At 43.2% G+C, this 22418-nt stretch overlaps 1 protein-coding gene across 4 annotated transcripts in view; it reads right to left on the bottom strand.

Annotated features, from left to right (window-relative positions):
- Positions 1-3901: 3901 nt before the first annotated feature.
- Positions 3902-22418, bottom strand: part of col5a3a (collagen, type V, alpha 3a) — a 43065-nt gene continuing 24548 nt past the window's right edge. For all 4 annotated transcript variants that reach the window (XM_047572501.1, XM_047572502.1, XM_047572503.1 and 1 more), the window contains 43 exons: positions 22352-22405; positions 21612-21656; positions 21236-21289; positions 20567-20611; positions 20388-20441; positions 20188-20295; positions 19227-19280; positions 18832-18885; positions 18622-18666; positions 18390-18443; positions 18064-18108; positions 17900-17953; positions 17723-17776; positions 17395-17448; positions 17164-17271; positions 16761-16850; positions 16529-16582; positions 16241-16348; positions 15850-15957; positions 15703-15756; positions 15459-15512; positions 15262-15369; positions 15097-15150; positions 12301-12354; positions 10802-10855; positions 10581-10634; positions 10348-10455; positions 10199-10252; positions 10014-10067; positions 9807-9860; positions 9662-9715; positions 9457-9564; positions 9305-9358; positions 9115-9168; positions 8919-9026; positions 8786-8839; positions 8427-8462; positions 7956-8009; positions 7555-7855; positions 7341-7453; positions 7141-7209; positions 6283-6516; positions 3902-6051 (listed from right to left, as the gene is read on the bottom strand). In XM_047572501.1, coding sequence (XP_047428457.1) covers positions 5905-6051; positions 6283-6516; positions 7141-7209; positions 7341-7453; positions 7555-7855; positions 7956-8009; positions 8427-8462; positions 8786-8839; positions 8919-9026; positions 9115-9168; positions 9305-9358; positions 9457-9564; positions 9662-9715; positions 9807-9860; positions 10014-10067; positions 10199-10252; positions 10348-10455; positions 10581-10634; positions 10802-10855; positions 12301-12354; positions 15097-15150; positions 15262-15369; positions 15459-15512; positions 15703-15756; positions 15850-15957; positions 16241-16348; positions 16529-16582; positions 16761-16850; positions 17164-17271; positions 17395-17448; positions 17723-17776; positions 17900-17953; positions 18064-18108; positions 18390-18443; positions 18622-18666; positions 18832-18885; positions 19227-19280; positions 20188-20295; positions 20388-20441; positions 20567-20611; positions 21236-21289; positions 21612-21656; positions 22352-22405 — 3330 coding nt within the window. In that variant the 3' untranslated portion in view covers positions 3902-5904. The remainder of the gene's footprint in view (positions 6052-6282; positions 6517-7140; positions 7210-7340; positions 7454-7554; positions 7856-7955; positions 8010-8426; positions 8463-8785; positions 8840-8918; positions 9027-9114; positions 9169-9304; positions 9359-9456; positions 9565-9661; positions 9716-9806; positions 9861-10013; positions 10068-10198; positions 10253-10347; positions 10456-10580; positions 10635-10801; positions 10856-12300; positions 12355-15096; positions 15151-15261; positions 15370-15458; positions 15513-15702; positions 15757-15849; positions 15958-16240; positions 16349-16528; positions 16583-16760; positions 16851-17163; positions 17272-17394; positions 17449-17722; positions 17777-17899; positions 17954-18063; positions 18109-18389; positions 18444-18621; positions 18667-18831; positions 18886-19226; positions 19281-20187; positions 20296-20387; positions 20442-20566; positions 20612-21235; positions 21290-21611; positions 21657-22351; positions 22406-22418) is intronic.

Raw genomic sequence — 22418 nt, 5'->3', positions numbered from 1 at the left:
GTGAGGCTGATCAAATCTGTATTTACATGCTAGAACTACCTGGCACCATTCTTAGTTTTATTTTGATCGTGAAGTTCTTTAACTGCATCGGGAACGTATTAGAACCACCTATGCGCTTTTGTGTGACCACGCTGTGACTGTGCGCCGCGTGAACAAGATAAAGAGGGCGCATGAGGCTTATTGAGCTACATCATTTGATTATGTAGCAGAAAAATAGAGGAAGAAAATATATAATCCGAAAGAATGAATCAGCTTCCGTGAGAAAGACAGACAGTGACTGCATATTCAGAATATTGCTGTGTGTCTCAGGTTGGCTCTGAATTATTGAAGAGCAGCGGAGTCAGGCCCAATTGTTCTCATTACTGTGACAGATATGAAAGCGCGTTTCAAAGACTGCCGGCTCCATTGACAAACAGAGAGAACGGGATGCAGTTTATCTCCTTAGAAAGTGTATTGATTGCTAATCCCCAACCATTTCGCCGAATAAATACAGAGATTGCGTGACATATGCAGTGTTGCACAAATGAGAGAAAACGTATTGTTGTCTCTTACCACTATTTGCCTTCCAGCGCTCTCCTGTGATCTGCAAGGTGTTTAGTCTGTGCAGTGAACCTCTTTTTGGCAAGATGTATCAAAAGTGTTCGTGCCCATGAAATGCTGCCACTCTCTTTGATGGAACAACAGGCGTTTCGGTGCCGCTACTGATACACAGGACAAGGTGCATTGATCATTGAGAGAAGGAGGAAGAAGGAAAGTTGCTGACGGAGAAGGAGGTGGAGAGAATTTTATTTATTTATTTTTTAGTATTTTGCATTCAGGACCGCCGATGAGAGCCTCCGGACTCATTGAGGTGACTGGAAATGATTAGTTTCCCTGGCTTTTCAACCGAGGTCTGAGCCAGTGTACTCCCGCGGCTGAATCACTCGGTCTCTGTCTTTTGCTTGTGCTCTTTTCCTCACTGCCTTGTCTGATTTATGGGGAAAAAATCATTTCTATTGAGTGATTGGGTCATGCAGCCAGCGCTCTCTCCCTCGCTTACCCCCACTCGCTAACAAATCAGAAACACCCGTACGCATGCACATGTGAGGCTGAATGCAGGTCCCCAGAGATTATCCCTTCAGTTTTCCTGATCGGGGCTAAGTTTGTTCATTAACACTGTCGTGGATTTATGAACAGCTGTTCGTGTTCAAATTGGCCTGAGTGATTCATAACGCAGACCTGTCTAGTGAATGACTACCACTCCTTTTCTCTCTCCCACTGCTTTCTGATTCTCCTCAATCCCTCCGTGTTCCTCTCCCAATCTGGTAAATAAGACACTGCTGATTGCTTTGTCTGTCTAGCGGGTGGGGTGGGGGGGGGCCTTGCAGACAACCTCCTTTTACTAAGGTTTAAGTGATGATAACATGACAGCACTAGTGGCTGTGTTTGTGGCCGTGGCTTCTGTGAGCTGCGACAGACAGCGAATTACAAGTAAGATATGTGTGATGGAGGTGGTGGCAGTGTTCTCAAGCTGCATGTTTAAATCTGGGCTCTCTCCGTCTGCCAGACAATCATCTGACACTCGCTCAGACACACGGGGCCTTGGGCTCCCGAATTATCGCCGAGCTGTTTGTCCACTCGCCCAGGGATTTCGTTTTCCCTCCCTTGCCTTCAAGTCATTTTTTCCCCCCAAACTGCTTTACTAATGTTAGCTTTGTTGATAAGCGCTTTTGATGGAAAAGGCATCTGTGGAAATGATTCCCCCCACTCTTTGTGAGATAAAGGAGCTGTGGATGGGACCTGGCAGGAGAGGCGCTTGCGTGCACACTAATAAGACAAACCCTGCTCGGCTGCAAATGCTCACGCACACACAAGCGCGCATCCGGGCTTATGCATCGAGGAGCATGTTGAGCACGAGCTAGGGTCGTACCAAGTTGTTCCCCGCCACTTGTGCGGCACGAGATGCTAAAATGAGAGCAGCATGCGCTCGTACACACATCAGTGGCTTGGAAAATAATGCCTGCTGTTATCTACTGTGACACAACATCCGGATTTGGGTGGACATGTTGAGAGCAACGGAACGTCCCCGCTCACCCAGACACGTAGACGTTCCCACTGACTCCCGCTAATTAATCCCAACATCTGTTTAATTTGTTCATTTCTCACTGTGACTTTGTGACACGTTCGGCTTACTCAGAATCAATGTCACAGGAGAGGAGCTGAGGGCTAGAGAGAGGGAGAGCGCAGGGAGAAGACAGTCCAGCAAACAATAAAGGAACATGTCTAACATCTCCAGCTCCAGAATAATGAGATAGAGATGTTAGCGCGAGAATGAGGGAGCCGGAGGGATAGAGAGACGAGAGAGAACAAAGAGAAAAAAATATGCAATAAGACATACAATCCTCCGATCTTCCTTCTTTCCAATATGCAACAACCAAGGATTTTGGTGCCGTTAGGTTCTACTAATGTACTCCAGGGCCTAAAAGCCTCTCGTCATTGGCAGCTATAGACTCGCAGCTCTGCTGAAATCTTTGATCAGGCAGTGAACAGCAACGCAGAGAAGGCAGAGAGTTCTCTAAAGTTATAGATCTGACAATGGAAATTCTGTATCCAGCACAGATCATGTTTGCAGATCAGACTGGGTTAGGTTGAGTGTGTCCGCCTGTAGATAAAGCAGGAGAGATTCTCGAGAGATATTAAACGCGTTCTGTCCAGAGTCCCATGGTGGAGATGTGCCCAGAGAGCACAGAATTCAAATGTTTTTGAAACTGAAGATTCATCAACTTCTGTTCAAATAATAGTTCAAAGAGTTATCTAGTTTGTTTGCTGTATTTATCATATGTGATTTTTAAGGTGCTGGTTTTGCGAAAGAGCTTAAAATCTGACTTGATTTGGGATTTGCTTAAGATTCTTCAGCCTTCATTCACAATTTTAGATGCATGTGTTTGTGTGTTTATATTCCTAAGCCAAATGCCAATTTGCTCACACAAATTTCACGAGTTTCTCGCACATTTTCAGAGGAAGAAGCTCCAAGATCTGCAGGAGGAGGAGCTTTTCTCATTGCTTTGATCACATCTCCGTTCACAGAAATAAAAAAAAACCTAGCTTACATTTATTCTGATATGATAAAGATGTTCACAGATAGTAGAACCACAGAGATAATAGTGGGTACTATATAGGATGGAATGTAAAGAAGAGAGAAGGACATAGTACTGCGATGGAAGCCCCTTATTGACAGTCACACTCCTCTTCTGCTTGATCATTATTCTGAGGTAGTGGCAACAGATGACCTTTCCTGGTCAAGAGCTTAGTGTGGTTAAAATTCAATTGAGTGGAAGAGAGCAGAAAGGAGAAACGAATAACATGGTAACCTTTATTCAGCCACCGATGCTAACCTTGAACAATGGGCCCCCATAGGGGATGAGAGCCTCGTGTGTTCGAGGGAGAGGAGCCTTCGGAGCGCGTGTACGTGTGAATATGCATGTGCTGTGCATCCACCTGACAAAGTAAAAATCATTTTTGCCTGTTTCACACAAAAAACCCAACCCTCGCCGTCTCCACCAGAGCGACTGTATCTCCACAGCTGCCTTCCTTACCCGCTGTCGTCTCATTACTGACCTCTTCTCCTTGTTCCTCCTCGCCATCCATCACTCCATCCTTGGCTCGCCTCTCTCTGCTCACCACCTTCCCTTTTGAGAATCGAAACAAAGCTAATTGAAATAAATGAACTGGGGAAGAAATCAGAGTTGATTACATCGACTGAGTGGGGATTCTGATTGCCTGCTTGTTGAGTGAATGTTGCAGAACTATAGCTGTTAATGAAGAGCCATGTTTGTCTATTGTTCACCGACTGGACCTTTTGGACACCAACACACGGAGACCTCTTGGCTATTGTGGACCGGACAGGAAAAAGAAAACCGGCTGATTTCTTATTTTTATTTGCACATCAACTTTTGACAAATGCATTTGTTTTTCATCCGGGCAACCGGCTATTGCTCATAAAGTCCTCAGAACATCTGTACAGAATATAAAATACAAACACTATACACAGGAGGGGCAGTGCATGATGGGACAGGATGAGAGGAGTTAATAACTTTCCCGTTCAAATGAAACAAACAGAACAGCGGGAGTGAATAGCAGAATTACACGTCCAGATACGCAGTCTACCATTCGAGTCAGCGGAGGTAGTTGGAGCATTAGGAAATTCAATTTGCTGAAGGGAAAATCAACCATAAAATAGAATTTACATGCATGTGTCATTTCTGTAATATATACACACCTCCATTTGTTAAGTCAAACACGGGCACTCCGTAATAACTAAAAACCAATCCAGGAGCTGCTCCACATGCAGTGAATGGTGGCACGACACTATAAAAGGTCACTTTACTGCTGTGTGACACAATTTTGATTCAAAGTTATGCAATAACGCTGGAATTACTAAAATGCATTTGACGCCGCAATCGCTCATTTGGTGTTGTCTACATAAGCCAGTACGAAAGGTGCTATCTATCCATAAAATGGATTTAAGTTTGTTTAAATTTTTCTTTTCAGCCACATTGCTTGGAACTGTTCCTAACCTCATTTCACTGCCCCCGTAAAAGTTGGCACAATCGGCCAGAAGATGTGCAAAAAAACCCCAAACAAACAGACCAGCTCCCAGCCCCGAGGGCATTGCATTCTGCTGAAAGAGCAATAACCCTCTCACTTTCTAGTCCCATAATCCTGCCCACAGAGACACACAAACATAGTAACACACACACACACAAAATAAAAATAAAATAACAGAATCGTCTTTAGCACCACCGAAGAGCGAATCCCGGCAAATGAACAGCAACGCATTGTGAAAGAATTTCAACATATGAACAAACGAGAGAAACAAAAAACCTACGGCAGAAAAACATAAACTGGTTATGTCAACAATTATAAAATGCTTTCAAGGGATACATGTCTCTTGGTATAGAGGACTGCAATTTAGACTGGAAAACCTTTTTTTTTTTCCTTTTTTTTTACCAGTATTATTATTTCTTATTTCTTGCCTTGAAATATCCCAATCATAGGTGTTCGAGTATATCATAGGCAGCATAAACCCGGAGTAGAAAGGATGTTATTCTAACATATAAAGTACTGTTTTGTGTAGGGCTTGAAAACCTTATCAAGCTCATGGGGGGAAGCAGTCCAATAAAGGAAACAACCTAATTCGTTCAAGTAAGTGTCAGGTTCAATAACTAGCTACACCTAATGAATACAAATCAAGGTAATTCACTGAGCAAACTGCAGTTGAAGGGTAAAAAGGACAATTTATCATTCGTGCACACAGGAAATTAATTATAGTGCTTGGGTGGAATTAATATTCAGGGCTAGTTCACAACTGCTATGCAATTGTTATTCTAGTGAAATTCAAGCACGCAAATGACTATGGTGACGTCTCGTAATTTAATCCGTCCATGGAAAAACATTAGGTAGCAAGTTCATCCGTGGTCTGCACAGTCCCACTCAGCTGACCCACACCACAGAAAGACAAACTGTTCCTTCCGTCGATCGGACACAACTGTCCTCTTTATAAGTGGTCGTTTACAAGTGGCGCAGTTCTCATAATTCTAGAGGATTACTTACAGCACAATCAAGACAGAGAAAATAAAATAAAAAGTACATAGAACAATTAAATATATATAACTGGGATAGTTCCCTTTGGTAAATGTGCTTTTTCCCAACGTTGCATATTCTGTTTCTTAACATTCTTCTTATTGTTGGAGAGACAATGAAACTTTTTTTTCTAGTGGCTGTTGAAAAGTCTTAAATAAAATACCACAGAACCACCACATATAGGAACATAACATAATAAATATTGCTGGGGCAGTGGTTAATGTCCAGTTGTGTTCACTGAAAACGTGATGTGCAGGTCCTCTTATGTGCTTTTCGTTGTTGTTAACCATTGAAGCAAACTTGTCCAACTTGGAACCCGTACTTCTGGTTGTTGTTGCCAAAGTCTGTTGGAGCCACATCTATGATAGGGAGCAGCTCCGCTGAGGGAGAGTCAATCTCTAAAACAGTCTGTTCCTGACCTTTGCGGAACTGAAAGAGAAACATTAAAGCCATTATTAGAATTTGCTTGGCTTAAATCAACTAACTAGCTCTCGCCACTCTAGTCTAAATCCCTACTCAAGCCAGTAATTTGATAGTTACGCACACTTGAATCAAGTACAAGCTGACATCAGCAACACCATTGACAAACACATTAGTTCTATTACGGCTAATTCCTGTTTGTCCAGCTAGTCCCTTTCCGTGGCATTTCGCAGCACTCACCTGGCATCCATCATGCACAGCTTTGATGAAAGAGCTTTTGGCTTGAGTCAGCTCCTCATCATTGCTGCCCCGGAAGCGGAGGGCGTGCTGATAAGAACGGGACGTCCTGTCGTACCAGCCGGCTGAGTTCTGGCAAGTGTAGGTGAAGCTCTGCTTGGCTGTGGCGCTTAATAGTTTTAGGAAGGTCAGCTGGACTACATGAACAGGGTTCCCGTTCCTGTCATTGTAGGAGAACTAAATACCATAAAGAGAAAATCATTAGTGCACTTCGCCACAGGGAAACAAACAATTAGAAATGCACCCCACAAAACATGTTTTCTCCCATGGGAAATCTCAGTTTACATGTTTGGGTGAAGGGTGAAAACAGAAGTGAGATTAAGTAGAAAGTAGAGGGATACAAGGACAACACATGACCCAGCTACTGCTGTGACCTTGTGGGAGAGAATCAGTAAAGACAGATTTGATGGCAGCTCTGGGAGGTCTATGAGACCGCTGGTCAGGTGCACATGAGTGGCCATGAATGCCAGTCAATGAGACACAGCTGCCAGTGATTTCGAATGTATCCTTCTCACTGCTGAAACCATCTGCTGGTAATATAAAATCAGCTGTCTCATCGAACATACCCTAATTAGTTAACACCATATTATGCAGGGAGCAGATTGATTAAATATACATAAACATTCATATGCAGAAATGAGCCGTGACTGGATACGCACTTAGGTAAACACTCGTATAAATATATACCGTACTGTATATCACACCTCAATCCAGTGCATGCTTGCCATTCAAACCCTCCATGAGCTGCAAAGACTTATGCAACTGCAAACAACTGATTTATGCATTTAATTTATTTATTACCTGCTTGCCTTTCCTGTATTGGCTGTACCAGCTTCCTGGTTTCTCTCTGTTCCATGCTGCTAATTTTACCTGCACAGACAGAGGGATAAAAAGAAGCATGTTGAGGAGCATATTAGCATCAGTGGACACAAGGAGTGATTTGTGCTCCAAATGTAATAGGACAAGGTCGGCTTTGTAAAGGGTGACAGCAAAAGACACACCATCTCAATCCTTTTGTCAGGGTAGAGACAGGTCTCTCCATCAGCTGTGAAATTACAATAGACCTTGATGGAGTCTCGATTACAGCCCTGGTTAGGATCTATCCAGTAGTCTCCTACAAAGAACATAAGAATACTAAGCAGTCAAGCAAAAGATGAAGTAAGGTGACAAAAGGTGATCAAATATGCATAAACTATGTAGCACTATTTTGCCAACCATCTTTGTAGTGAGGCTGAACCATCATGAGCTCTTTGCAGGTTCGGGCAGGGCTCTCGAAAGTTCCAAGGGGCCTCCTCATGAGCTCCACTTCGGTTTTCATAGACGAGAGGGTGGCAAAGACTTCCTCCATTCCCTCAATATCCTCCAAAGGCTGATCTCCCTGGAGGAGCTCCTCTGTGTCCAAATCTATATCCTCCTGTCTGGTTGGGGCTGCTCCTCTTGCCCGCTCTGAGTGCCTTCTTCTTTTCCGCTTCCCCTCCCTTATGGGCAGAGGCTCAATCATTGTCGCAGGGGGTCCCTGAAGGTATCACAGAGAGGTGAACTACACGTCAAAAGGAAAGCAATAGGATAAAGCTAACACTGGGGAAGCCGTGAAGTGCATCATTGGAGGTACATACCGGGGGTCCTGGGGGGCCAGCAGGGCCAAGATCTCCCCTGGGACCAACAGCCCCCTGGAAAATAGAAGTGGACAAAACTTTATGTCAATCATGTCTCACCTGGTGCCTCTCTCACATCTCTTGGCTCAATCCAGGCTTCATCCAGGCACATATGGTTGCTGCTTTATAGGATTATCCATCTGTGTGCATCAGCACTCTGTGGTCACAGCCTTGACTGTCAAGACATACTATAGTGGTTGTGTGGCACCACACTCCAAAACCAAATCCTATTAAAATGGTCCAATGGAAAAATCACATAGAAGGCAAACATGGTTTTACAGTGGGCTTTTAGATCCAAAGACAGGCAGCGGACACAGCAGAGTGTCGTGAGTATGGTTTAAGCCAACAAACACACTTTCTCTCTTTTGCCCAACATATGGTCTGAGCAGCTGCTTACCAAGCAGAGGTGTGAATACTGGAACGGTAACTCACCATGTCTCCTTTGGATCCCCTCTCCCCAGATGGACCCTAACAGTTGTGAAGATAAAGTAAGTATTAAAAACATAAATTAAAATGTAAGCATGATTAGAGAATAAAAGCAGACACTTACTTGGCAACACTGGCCTGTGAACCTGCAGTTAGGTCTGTTGCTCATTACTGAGACTTATTTTTGCATTTCAAATTTGTACACAAGCTTGAAGTCATTACCTCATCAAAGATGGGTAATGATAATATATAAGTATATTCCACTGATATGTTGGCATATATTGATTGGTCACTCAAAATCACAGAGCTCGATGTTCATACGTAGATAAAGAAAATCACATTGTTGTAAGAAGTATATCACGTACCGCGAGTCCAGGGGGTCCAGGTGGGCCAGTGGGACCAAGTGGTCCAGACACACCCTGTGCACAACCATATTTGTCAGTGAATAATATTCCTTTATTTGGACGTGTAGTTACATTATGATGAAACCATAAATACCCCATCTCCTTTGGGTCCTTGCGATCCCTGGTTTCCTGGTAGACCTCTGTCTCCCTTCTCACCAGGCTCTCCTGGAGGGCCAATTAGACCAATCAAGCCACCATGACCCTGGGGAGTGAGACATGGTTCGTCACCAGTGTGTCTCTGGGTTTAGATAGGTGCACAGTGTTCTTCCTTTTAAGAGGCAAACACTCACTTTATCTCCCTTGTTTCCAGGGTCTCCTTTTAATCCAGGAAGTCCAGGTGGCCCCTATTAACATTGCCAGATGTATTAGTCACTCACATTAGTGCTGTATTCTACACTATAAATAAAACATGTTTTTGTGTGTCTAAATTTGCTTCAGTGTTATCACTGTCTCCATATGGGTCACATGAATGGGTCTTACTATTGGTCCTGGTGGTCCATTCTGTCCCGGGGGTCCATTTAAGCCTTGTTCACCCTGGAAAAGAAACACATAAATTACAGATACAGGACTTACACCGGCTGTAGTGGCTATGGTAAATATGAATTGAATTAAACTGTGACCGTCATACTGACCGCTGGGCCTGGAATGCCTCGAAGCCCTTCAGGACCAGACCTTCCTGGCTGCCCTTGCGGTCCCACTGGGCCTGTTTTCCCCACTGGACCCTGGGTTCCCATTGTCCCCTATATATCCAAGGAAGAAACAAAAGATATCCAAAAAGCTCATTTTGGAAGCTACCATACATTATATGGGCACTAAGCTTGATGTTTTTATACATACTTTGGCTCCCTTCATCCCTTGTTTCCCTTCTTTTCCTGCTGCACCAACATGACCCTGGTAGAGACAGTAGACAACAATTTGAGAATGCACATAAACGAATGGTATAGCTACAAACACATGCATGCACACCGTGACAAATACTCACCCTACGTCCAGGAGGTCCCGAAGGGCCAGGCTCCCCAGAGGCTCCTGGGGGTCCCTGCAGATAAATGAAAAGGTGCAAACAGTCAGAAAGACGCTGTAAACTAGGCCCTTCAAACGTCTGTTGAGCTTAGATGAGAACTGGGGTTGCCAATATAATTTTAAAGTAAGTGAATTGTGTTTTTGTTTTAAAAAAAAAATCACAGCTTACTGCTTTGCCTGGTTCTCCATTGTCTCCTTTAGGCCCCGGACCACCGTCTATTCCCTGAATTAAGAAATGGCATCTCAGCAAAATGAACAAAAACTATAGATCTGATGTACCTTGACAGAGACAGATTGGATTCTATTACGGGGCACTATTGGATAGTGATAAAAGTGTGTAACTATTGTACTCACGTTAACACCTGGTTCTCCAGGAGGCCCTGAATCTCCGGGAAATCCAATAGGACCCTATGGACAAAAAGTGTGAGTCAAAAAAAAAAAAAAACACCATGACTGCCCTGACAACTAGAGCACGAAAATGTCACTGATCCAAAGAGACTTACGAGGTTGCCTTTGGGTCCATCTTCTCCTGGAGTTCCTCTGGGTCCAGCGGGCCCAGCTGCACCAGGAGGACCAGAATCACCCTTTTCCCCCACATCGCCTTTAGCACCCTGAGACGCAAGTTAATGAAATAGCAGCATTGGAAAGGCCAGAGACAGTAAGTGAACAAAGGATAAGATTGAACAAAACAAGCAAGTGAGATGAGATGAGATGAGTTGAGAGCAATGTGACTCACAACAATTCCTGTCTCTCCAGCTGAGCCAGGGTCTCCAGCCTCTCCGTCTTCACCCTGATAGACAGGGAACATTGTGTAACACACACACACACACACACGCACACACACACACACACACACACACACACACACACACTGAAACTACATGTACAAACCACCTAAATTCTAATGTACTGTAAATACAAGCACACACAGCGAAGTTGCTAATGGGAAATGCTGACCTTCTCCCCAACAAGTCCAGGCTGACCAACTCCACCAGGCATCCCAGATGGACCCTGTAGCAAGTGGAGAGAGAACAGCTTGAACCAAAAGATTATAAAACAAGGGCAAGTTTGAAATATTCATTTGATTCTTGAAAATGAAATTCTGCAGTATTCCGCAGTAGTTTTTATCCGTTTGTCAGCAGTTCTGTTCACAGCACGTCAAAACTGGAACAGACTTATCACAGCACAGGGAAAAAAATAGCATCAGTGCTATTTTTGATGTGTCTAAATCACAGCAGGGTGGATTTTGGTTTCCATCCATCAGTTAAGTGTTGGTGCACCCGAGTTAGAGTGTACACATACAGTACATGTCAGTGTCTTGTGCTTTGCGTCTTGAGACAAACGCAGTAAAGGCACGTTGTCGGTAGAGTGCACAAACATTAGAGCTAAACACAACCACTCACTACCACTGAACTCCTGCTGTCAGCTGCTTTTCCTCACATGCTATCTCACCACATTTCGCTCTTTTCCACTATTCCTGTATCAGTCCATTTATGGATCCAACCATCTATGCACCACTGTACTTCCATGCTTCCTGTGATGAAGCACTTGCATGGCTCACACAGCTTTCTGCAGCTCACTGCTGAATAATTGACTGCTATGAGAGGCTGTAGAGGCCATTACTAGAAGTAAATATAACTGCCTCTCAGGGATAATAGTCTAATACTTCTTAATGATTCATAGAGCAGAAAATATAACTCTCTCCCTGGGATTATATCGTAATACTTTTTAATAATTCACATTTCAAAAGCAGTCGAGGGTCTGTGGCAGAAAGTGCGTTCAAAAGAGACGGCGTATGTAGGCTGGATATACTGTATGAAGAATATGTAGTGTGCAAGAAGAATAATAAGCCATTGTACGGTGCCTCCTCTTTCAGTACCATCGTGTTTTCTTTATGATCCACCAAAAGCGTGTCACCACCATGTACAGGGTGTCTAATTCCAAAGCTGATCTGACGGTTTATTTTTTAAATGACAAATGTATTACTTAATACTTTTTTCAAAAACAGCAAACCAGAAACAAAGAAAAAATGAAACACAATTAAAATGCAAAAACAAACGGACACAAATCATGCACAATTATTCATTACCAGGAAGCAAATTTGGTAATGTTGCTGATTAGCATTGCAGAATTAAATGGACTGTGCTGCTACATTTATTGTTTATACTAATTTAATACTATTTATTAGTCTACTTTTGCAATCTGTGTATGTTCCATTAAAATATTTTGCTGTTCATATCATTTTGGGCAGGACATGATATTTATAATTGTGTTATGTAAATGTGTATCCGCCGCTGGCTCCTTTTAGCTGGTACTCTTGAGTACCTGTATGTGTTTTCGTAATTTCTCCCTCAGTGAAACTGCCTCTGTAATATACTTAATGTAGTTGGGTAATGTACTTAATGTAAACTAAATATGTGATTAAAAATTATTTTAATAAAACAGAGACACTCTACCTCTCCACCAATGGCCCCCTGTGGGCCTCGTGGGCCATGCTGTCCTGGAGGTCCCTGTGAAGAAAGAAATGAAATGTTTTCATTAGAATCGAAGAGCAGACAACGATACGTCCCCAGGGAAAAACACACAGAAATGAAAAAGGAATATGGGAAGCTAGCACCTCCTAAATTACATAAGAGTTAGACATCAGTCTACGGTGGATTACCTATGCAATGGCCCAAGTGTCTATCATTATGACTATGGTGGCATGAGGAAGACGTCCAGACAGGTCATTACCCTCGATATGACACAGTCTCTGATTCTTCCTCACTTTTCCCACACACTCTCTCTGTCTTATTCTCTCGTGCTAATAAGAAACCTCTAGCCTGTGATGTGCAAGACCATATTCTGTCTGCCAGTGACGGCATGTGATTTGACTCTTCTGTGCAGCTCAAGAGTGCGGCAGGCAATTAATCCTAGCAGTGCTCGGCTTCAGTTTCAGTCGGGTAGATGTGGTGTTGTGCTGTGAATGACTGTGAGGTCTTGGAGTGAGCCGTGTGTTGTAAAGACAGTGGAACAGAAAGACAGACAGTCTGCCCAGAGAGAGACTGTGTGGGACTAGAGGAAACGCATATCCTTCTGGCAGAGAGATACTTCAGCATTAGAGGGGAGAATTCTGTGATCCGCAACACTCACACATGAATGAAACTTCCCCACTGAGTCCTCAGCATCCCACCCCCCTCCTCCCCTCTCCCCCTCTCCCTTGTTTTGGTTCCGTTTTAATGCATTCCCTCCCTAATCTGGCTCTGGTGAAGAGGCTATAGAGAATCTTGTTGAGCGTGTGTTCATGGCTGACAGCGTTGTGAGATGACAGTCACAAAGGAGGATGCTCATTAGACAGCCAAGGCTGGGGCTAATCTGATTAGCAGCTGTCACACCGTCTTCCTGCGCACAATGACTGCCCTGCCTCTTCCTTCTACTCCATTGCTCCACTGCCTCCTTTCTGTCAATCCGCTTCTTTTTTATCTTTTGCTTCTTTTTACATACAGGACCACCTATTCATTGTCTGCATTCATTTCTCTTGCACATAAAGTCATGGCCAATTTATTTCGAATACTACTGCTATTCAACCTTGAACACATTGAAAAGGAGAAACTGTCATTGTTACAGGTTTCAGTGTTTGAATGGCTTTATTTTATCTCACCATCATTGTTGTGGACATTTTTTTTTTTTAAATGTAGCCAGTCCAGAGAGATAGGAGTACCACATGAGGTATATTAATATGGCTGACTAGTTAGCATAAAGGTCATTACTAAGAACTATCATGATATGTCATATGTCATAGTGCAGTCATATCACATTCATATCATGATTGTGATATGTCTGCACTATAATCTTTCTTTCTAACCTCGTGTGTGCTGACTTGCTGTCTTACTAGGATCGCTACCTGGAGCAGAACCATAATTAATACCATTACCCCTGTGCTCTTCCTGTCATGACACGTCAGAATGTCTGTTTCCATTGTAACGAGAAAAACACAGTTCTAAGCTCAAAATGCCTGATTTGTTGGAAAACTGGTCCAACAACACCTCTTAGCACCGTTGGTCTAAACAACATTAAGACTAATCACTGACCGGAGCTCGAGACCACATCCTGTAGTGTGGCGGCAGTAAATGTTAATTATTATCGGCAGAGGAAAAGGTTGCCTCACAAGTTTGACACACAGCAGCAAAGTCAGCACAGCTGGCACTAATGAACTAAATAGGTGGTACTAATTAAAGTTTAATAAGGTCGAGCTTGTTGTGTGTGTCCCAGCTGTAATTCACATTGCTGATACCTTGAATCTTTGCAATACCTTGTCAGACAGACTCTTCAAAACAAGTCACTTCCTATTATTTTTCTACCCAGTTGACTCAATTAGTTTACTCAATATGCAATTCAAAAGTTCAATCTTCATCATAAGAAATCACAATTAACCATGCGTTATTTCAGTGTATTACTCTGATGTGAGGACACAGCGCAAAGCATTGTCTAATGCTCTAATCTATGCCGATCAGGCATAACATTATGTCCACCTTCCTAATAATGTGTAGGTCTCTCTTGTGCCTCCAAAACTGTTGTGACTCATCAGATAATGGACATGGACCTTCTGAGGGTGTCCTGTGGTGTCTGGCAAATGACTGTTGTTAGTGAAGGCCTTTGGGTCCTATGGGTTGAGGGGAGGGGCCTCTGTGGATCATCCCACAGATACTTTATCAGTTTGGCATCTAGTGAATTTGGAGGCCTTGTGATCCTTTCATTCTTTTTGAGTTGTTCCTTAACCATTTTTGTGTATGTGTGCCTGTGTGTAGAGTGTCATTGCTATGGGGTGGGAGTGTCTGGGTTGGTGGTACATGTCTAAGTAACATCCACACCAATCCAGGTCCAAAGGTCTCCCAGCAGAACATTAAATTGCTACGAGGCGAGCAATGTTACTTCTTAGCTAAGTGGTTTTAATGCTGTGACTGATTCGTGGTGTTCCATAATAGGAGACTAAAAATAAAGACTAAATATTACCATATTATTTTGCTCAAACAGAAGGCATGACATGTTCTTTGGAACGGCTTTTAATAATGAGGAGAAAATGAAGAAACGAGGAACAAGGGAAAATATATTGAAAGATTTTTAGATGAATATGGTTAAGGCAGTATTCATCACTAAGGTAAGAGTCGGATTCCCAAAAATGAATGATGTCAGAAGAGTGGTGATAAAGATAGACTTGAAACAATGTGTTGAAGAAGCTGGTGTGTGTGCAGAGATTACCGAGTAGCACTCACCATTGAGCCGACATGCCCACTCTCTCCTTTCTCCCCTGGTGGTCCTGGCATTCCCTACACATTAAGATATAATAAGAGGCATGACCCTTAAAAGGAAATGTATAAATGTGAATTCAGGCATGAGAGGCAGTCATGGTCAGACTTGGAATTGAGAGTGATTTTTACTTGTAATCCAGAAGGTCCAGATGCCCCCTTAAAGCCCCTCAGTCCTTCATCTCCTTTCGCCCCGTTCATGCCCTGCTGCCCACGTGGACCTGGTTCACCATCCGCACCCTGATGACAAGATGACAAGTTAACACTATACAAACCACACCAATGTATCGTGTGATAATATGTTTTTAAATCATAGTTATGGCACATACGGTCAGTCCCGGCTGACCCACAGGTCCTTGAATTCCAACAGGCCCTGGAGGTCCCTAAAAAGAAGAACAGTTCACACATTTACATTTACAAGGTAGGACCATGATTAAAGCCTTGTGCCCATTACACTAGAGGATGCAGGTTCTAAATAACAAGTTATTACAATAAATGGACCCAAAGCTATTATAAACCAGTTTGTCCTCTACCCCCTGATGATGCAAAGTAATGAGGTTAATTCCTACTCACAGATTCTCCTTTATCTCCTTTGCTGCCCTTCTGGCCTGGTCCTCCTGTTTCTCCCTATGACAAAAAATGCACTCACATAATCAATTGTGAACAACTAAGTGCAAACATCAGCTTGAAACTTACAGTAATGCTGTTCATTGCAAATACCTTGTCTCCGTCCTCCCCTGGAGGCCCAGGAGGTCCTGCAGCTCCTGGCAGCCCTACAGGTCCTGGTTCCCCATCATGCCCAGCTGGTCCCACGGGACCCTTTTCTCCCTGGGGAACAGATGGGAAAGCAGCGTACATCTAGTAACTGTACAGTACTTAATATCCTCATATAGCAGCATGACACATTGATTAATGTCACACCAGGAAGGAAAACTCACACCCAGGAAAGCATGCTTGATTACATTCATATTTTCTCTCTGTGTCTCATAATGACACATTCCAAAGCGACATCGCATGCTGTTTATTACCAAGTGGTGGGAGGTGATGGTGCAGCGTGCGTTAGGGAACATTACTGCGTGAGAAACAAAATTAGCAGTGTTGCAAATCTTACTGGCTCGCCTTTCTCTCCCGATGGCCCAGCAGGACCCGCGCCGCCGGGTCGCCCTGGTTGGCCGATAGCACCAGCAGGTCCAGCAGGGCCTCTTTCTCCAGTGGCACCCTAGAAATAAGACGAGACAGAGGTGAGGCGAGGCGAGTGTGTGACAGAATTCACTCCTTTTGTTTATTTAATGCAGTGGTCACATTCACCGGTCACCATGGAAACACCCTCATACTACTGTTCTATATGCCGTGAAGCAGGGAACGGGGTTAGAAAAAAGTTTTACTCAATCAGACTTACAATAGGCCCTGCAACTCCCAGTAGACCCTCTCCTCCCTTCAGACCTGCAGGACCCTGAGGGGGCACAGACAAAAACACCTTTCACAAAGTGACAAGTACATTGATTTCTGGTTAAGTCCTCACAATGCAGTCTTAATTGATAAAACCTTCGCGCAGCTGCAAGCCCTACATTTCAAGAGAAACTGCTCTTGTCAATGAGAACTGGTGAGAGATGTATGAAATTTTGTGTTACCATTGCACCAGGGGTCCCTCTGCTCCCTCTGAAGCCTTGGAGCCCACTTGGGCCATTCTTCCCTGAGTTTCCTGGTGGACCTGGATCTCCCTAGAAACAACATACACACAGGTGATTAGATAAAAGGTAAGTGCCAGGCAGGCACTAAGCTATTCCTTATGAAGTCATAAATCACACCAACCAGCAAGTCACACCAAGAAAGAACATTTATCTTTTATGAGCCATAATGTGCCCAACTGCACATTGAGGTTTCCTCTGTTATTTATTAGCAAATTAGAGGGTAGGATGAGACTCAGGAGAAATGATATTCAGGCAGGGCTGAGAAAGTCCTTGGGTACTATATAACAATAATAAGGTTCTGCTGGCTGGTGATGATCCTGACATTATGATGAAAAGCACTCACCTTGGCACCCTCTTTTCCGGCAGCTCCTGGTAAACCATGTTCGCCTGGAGGTCCTGGCGAACCTGGATGGCCTCTGTCTCCAGTTGGCCCTGTCTCACCTGATTTACCCTACAAACACCCACAGTGCACAGTACACAACACATAACAGATATTTAAAAAAAAAAAAACCTGCATTTGAAATACACGGATGCTTGCTCGAAAAGTTACTAAAATATGGGCTAATAATTTTACCTGTGGTCCAACAACACCTGGGGGGCCGGGTGGTCCATTTTTTCCTTGGAAACCCTAAGAAAAATACTGCTGGTTAAAAAGTGAACTGGAGAACACAGTTCCTGATATCGCTGGACTGCAGAAAAAGGGCAAAGTGTTTTACTACATTTAATATAAGCGTCTCAGCTTCCATAATTCAGTGCTGATGCCCTGGCTATTGACTTGTTTGCTCTGTTGACTCACACATACAGTAGATCATAGCGACTAAATTTCTTTGTGAAGGGTGCCTCATGAAGGGAAAAAATACTTTAAGAAATATGTAGCAGTTTTTAAATTGAAAGTGACTCACTGGTTCTCCTCTCTGACCTGGATGGCCCGGTAATCCATCTTTTCCGGGCGGACCCTGAAAAGGAAGCATTTTATGACATCATTGTAATGAATTGGACATGGCTGAATGTGGGTATAGATTGTGGGATGACATCAAAGTTTGTGACATTACATCACAGGGCAAACATAGCTCACTCACATTGGGCCCTTTAGGTCCTGGTTCACCATTTCTTCCCTGTGGTCCTTGGGGACCCTAGAACACAATAACATAGATTGTCAAAACCCATCTGTCATGCTAAGATTAGTTTACTGGGTACATATAAGATGTGGGTTGTCTGTGTTAGACCCTAGTCAAAATATTACCTGGTCTCCTGGGGATCCTGGTGGACCATCTTGTCCGGCAGAACCCTACCAGGTAGATGAGGCAAAACACAAATGAAAGCACGGTTAAACATCAGCCATTTCAACATTTTCAAGTTGGTCCCAAGTTGCTCCTTGAGAGGCAACCCCTGCCAGATAGCAGCTCCTCACTGCACCAGATGGCCTGTCATTTTCAAGTGAACAGCAACAAGCAGGTCCAACTCAATCAGAGCATGCATTCATAATTTATGAGGTGTGCCAGGTGTGTGTTTATGTACTGTATATATAACTTTGTCTGGATGTGTCTTTGCTTATGCTGCTAAATTCACCTTATCTCCAGGCTTTCCAGTGGGCCCCTTTGCTCCTCTTCCTCCCCGGACTCCCTGTTGGAAAACAAACAGTAGTCTGATTAGCACATGCATAACTGGAAGTGGAAAATGTTGTGATAATATGAAAACACTGCAGCAGCGCCAACAGCCGCGGTGGTGAACTGATGGTATTTAATTAGAGTCATTATAGCTTTATAGACTGAGAAATCATGACATGAATAGTTATACTCACGTTAGGACCTCTTTGCCCCCCAGGACCTGGCTGACCAGCTGGACCCTGCATTGTAAAGGTTAACAATGTATGCATCACTCTGCAATGTATCCTCCGAGGAAATGTTCACATGCACATTCTGAAGAAGTCAGAATTTCTCGTTCTCATCTTCTACAACCGCTTGTAGAAGTCAGAATGTGACGCGGATTAAAAAGTCAGTTAAGTCCTCACCCTTCGTCCTTTCTCTCCCAGGACCCCAGCCATACCAGGGAAGCCGACTGATCCCTGGGGACACAAGTAGAGGTTAATCGGCTTCAGCCTCCCATTTATCACACATCAGTCCCAATGTCTCATTAACTTAGAATTAATTACTCTATCAAATTAAAGCAAATCTAATCCAGAGCCCAACACAGCCTTAAATATACCATTCATCAACATGTAATGAATTGATGTCACTAATGAACTATAAATAAAATAGCCCCTTTTTATATGCCATTTATCTTGCTTTATTTTTAATCAGACAGGAAACAGTCCAGCCAGTGACACACATCTCGCTGCTTAAAAATCTGATAAAGGAACCGGAGGACACGTTAACTGATCATAATAGCCCATCCCGGCTAAGTCACCTTAGGACCTTGTCTTCCTGGGTATCCTGGCAAACCAGGCACTCCAAGTTTACCCTGCAGAGAGAAAAGCAGAATAAGAAGGAAAGAAGATATAATACATAAATATTAAAAAGAAAAGTGCATAACCATCCATTTATGCTTTTATTTGTGGCATACTGCACACTATGCAAGTGCCAATGCAACAAGATTTTTCTGGATTAATGCGTATAGTGATGGCATAAAGATTAAACGCATACTTTTGCTTTAGGTGGTTGAAATGTAATAAATACGAGGGCATTAAAATCAGTATGTTCAGCATTTCTTTATGCAAATGATTTTACAAATGTAAACTGAGTGCAAACAAGTGGCAGTTGCATTGGCTTCACGTTTAGCATGAAGAAAAACTTCCTTTTAACGGGGAGAAACCTTGAACAGACCCGGCGCATCTGCCTGAGGTCAGACAAGCACACAGAGAAAAGAGAGCAGCAGGAGGAACACGATGATACATACATCTGTTATACATGCAGTGTTTAAACATGATACAAACTGAAGTAGAAGACATATAGTAGGTGATTTTTGTCACATGTGAGGTTTAGACTGCTCATGCTCAGTCACTGTTATGTAGATAAACAAGAGCGCAGAAGGAGCATGATACGACCAGTGATGATAATAGTTCTGTTAGTGGTGAGTTAACTGGAATAATGTATGAATATAAGCGGTGTCATAAGCAGGTTGGAGAATTATGCATTCAGGTAGGAATGAATAACTTCAGGCCAGGTTGATGAGGCCAAGACCACAGATGAGTAGTATGCAGCTCCAGATCAGAAATACATAGCTTCAGGCCATGGGCCCCGACAAGATGATGATTCCATTATCCTCCTATATGAGTGTAGCTAATATTGTCTTAATTCGGCACGCTGTTTAATATTCTTATCATCTTCTTTTGAGGTTTTTCTTTTCTTTTCTTTTCTGATAAATGTACCTTCTCGCCAGCTGTGCCTGCACCTCCTGAATCTCCCAACGCTCCCGCTTGACCCTTTAGCCCTTCTGGTCCATCTTCTCCACGAGGGCCAAGAACTCCATTGTCACCCTAAAAGTCAAGAACGAGAGTTGAATGGAAGTGATCCCCCCCCCCCTTCTGAATGACTACAACTGAAAAAAAAAGATGATATTGACGCTCACCCTGTCTCCCTTGAGGCCCATGTCACCCTTGGCCCCAGGAAAGCCGTCTTCTCCCTGTAATGCATTGAGAACAGTTCTGATAACTGCTTTTAAAGATCTTCATTGCAACATTTTCAACAATTTAACAACAATGAACCAAATGCAAAAAAACACCCAAAAAAAACAACAGTTTCACTCACCTTTTCCCCCTTGCTCCCCTTTAGACCCCTAACTCCGTCTGCTCCCTGTGGAAAAGCAAGTAAAAACACTTCAATTAACAAGTACAAAACATCTCAGACAGACCTGTTCTAAGAATATTCTGTATTTCACTTGTACTTGAGTTAAAAATAACTCATCTTGAAACACTGAAATCATTTGTAACCGTGTATTGATTTCCTCTTGACATAACATTGCTCAGTTATTAAGCAGTTATTGACCTTACATGCATTTCATATTAATGATAGCCAACAAGGTCAAGCTTCCCCTGTAGGATGGTGGACCAAACTAGCAGATAAATATGAAACCTGAGGATGTAGCCAAAACAAACACTGACCAAAATGCCCTTTCTTCATAGCTTGCCTTTTTATTCCTCATTTCAAAAAGCACACTCGGCCCAAAATGGACTACTCCACTCCTACGCACACAGCTCCGCTCCATCTGACATTTCTCCTATGCATCAAATGTTCCTCACTCTGCTGTTAGTCGTCCCCTCGAGAACTGACAAGCTTTCCCTTCCACCTGTCACCTGTCAGTCATAGACTGAAACAGCTTGTCCATCACAGGTCGACATACGAGAAGAGCTAAATGTGCAAGGGAGTAAATATATCAGAAGACTATACACCGGGCATCATGATGAATTTTTGTCTCACCTTAACTCCACGAGTCCCTGGGTACCCAACAGGCCCCTGAGCACCTGGCAAACCCTACATGAAGAAAGAAAAAAAAAAGTATCACTATGACAACACTGCAGCCAGCGAAAATGCATCTCTCTGACTAGACATGAATGGACACTGCACTTAGTCACTGTCCTATCCTATATTTCCAGAAGAAAAGAAAGAGAAAGGACATGATGCTTAGTCTAATGGGATAATGGTCTAATACAATAAAGATGATTGTTGGAACACAATGATCATAATGATGAGCCTTAACAGGAGTGAATGCACGGCTGCAGTAGACTGCAAGAAACAACGTGACGCTGGTGATCTATAACACTGTCGCAGACGACGTCTGGACACACGGACTCACTTGGATGCCTTTTTCTCCGGGGGGACCCTCTCTCCCTGGGTGACCCTGAAGCAGGAAAAACAAATATTTAAATTGACTTCCACTTCTTGATTGAAATTTCTCAACGCAGCCAGCCATTGAAAAAGCAGAATCCCCAGTGGCAAAGGAAGTGAAGCACGGTGCAATATTATTGTGTATAACAAAGCTTTACAGAACAATACGTGAAGTGCTGTGTGAAACTCATTCAAATGTGTTTGACTGCAATCTAAAATGAATTCTTGGAGATAAGAAAAGCCGCACTGGAAGAAGATTTCTATTCTTCGTTCAAATGCCATGCTGCTTTGGAAATGCCCCCTGTGTCCACCTACTGGCAAACCACAGAAAGAATAGTTTCAAAGTCTATTTTCTTAGCTACTTAAGATTAACACTTGGTTTGTACTATATATGTGCACATATGAACATGTGCAGACCTGCAGTTTGGTTGCATTAATTATGAGTCTATTTTCTGTACTGGAGGTGCAGATCCCTTATTGTATTGGATCTATTTGTTTTTGGATTACTGATGAATGACCTGTGCCAAAATGCATTGCTTGGATAAAACGCGCTCTTTCAGTTGTCTTGTCATTGATGAAGTATCAGTGGTAAATTCTACGTAAATGTGCACAAATGCCGGACGCTAAAGGTATGCACAGACACGTGCATGTTTATCTATGTTTATGCTAATGCTTTTTTGTTATGTATTCAAGTATGGGCTTACTTACGGGAGGGCCATCAATGCCTGGTAGACCGTGTATGCCTTGTTTCCCCTGGGGACCCTGTATAGGACAT

This window comes from Mugil cephalus, chromosome 20 (genome assembly GCF_022458985.1).
Source record: "Mugil cephalus isolate CIBA_MC_2020 chromosome 20, CIBA_Mcephalus_1.1, whole genome shotgun sequence".
Taxonomy (NCBI): domain Eukaryota; kingdom Metazoa; phylum Chordata; class Actinopteri; order Mugiliformes; family Mugilidae; genus Mugil; species Mugil cephalus.
Note: the sequence above shows the minus strand (reverse complement) of the source record. Positions and strands in the feature narration are given on the sequence as shown.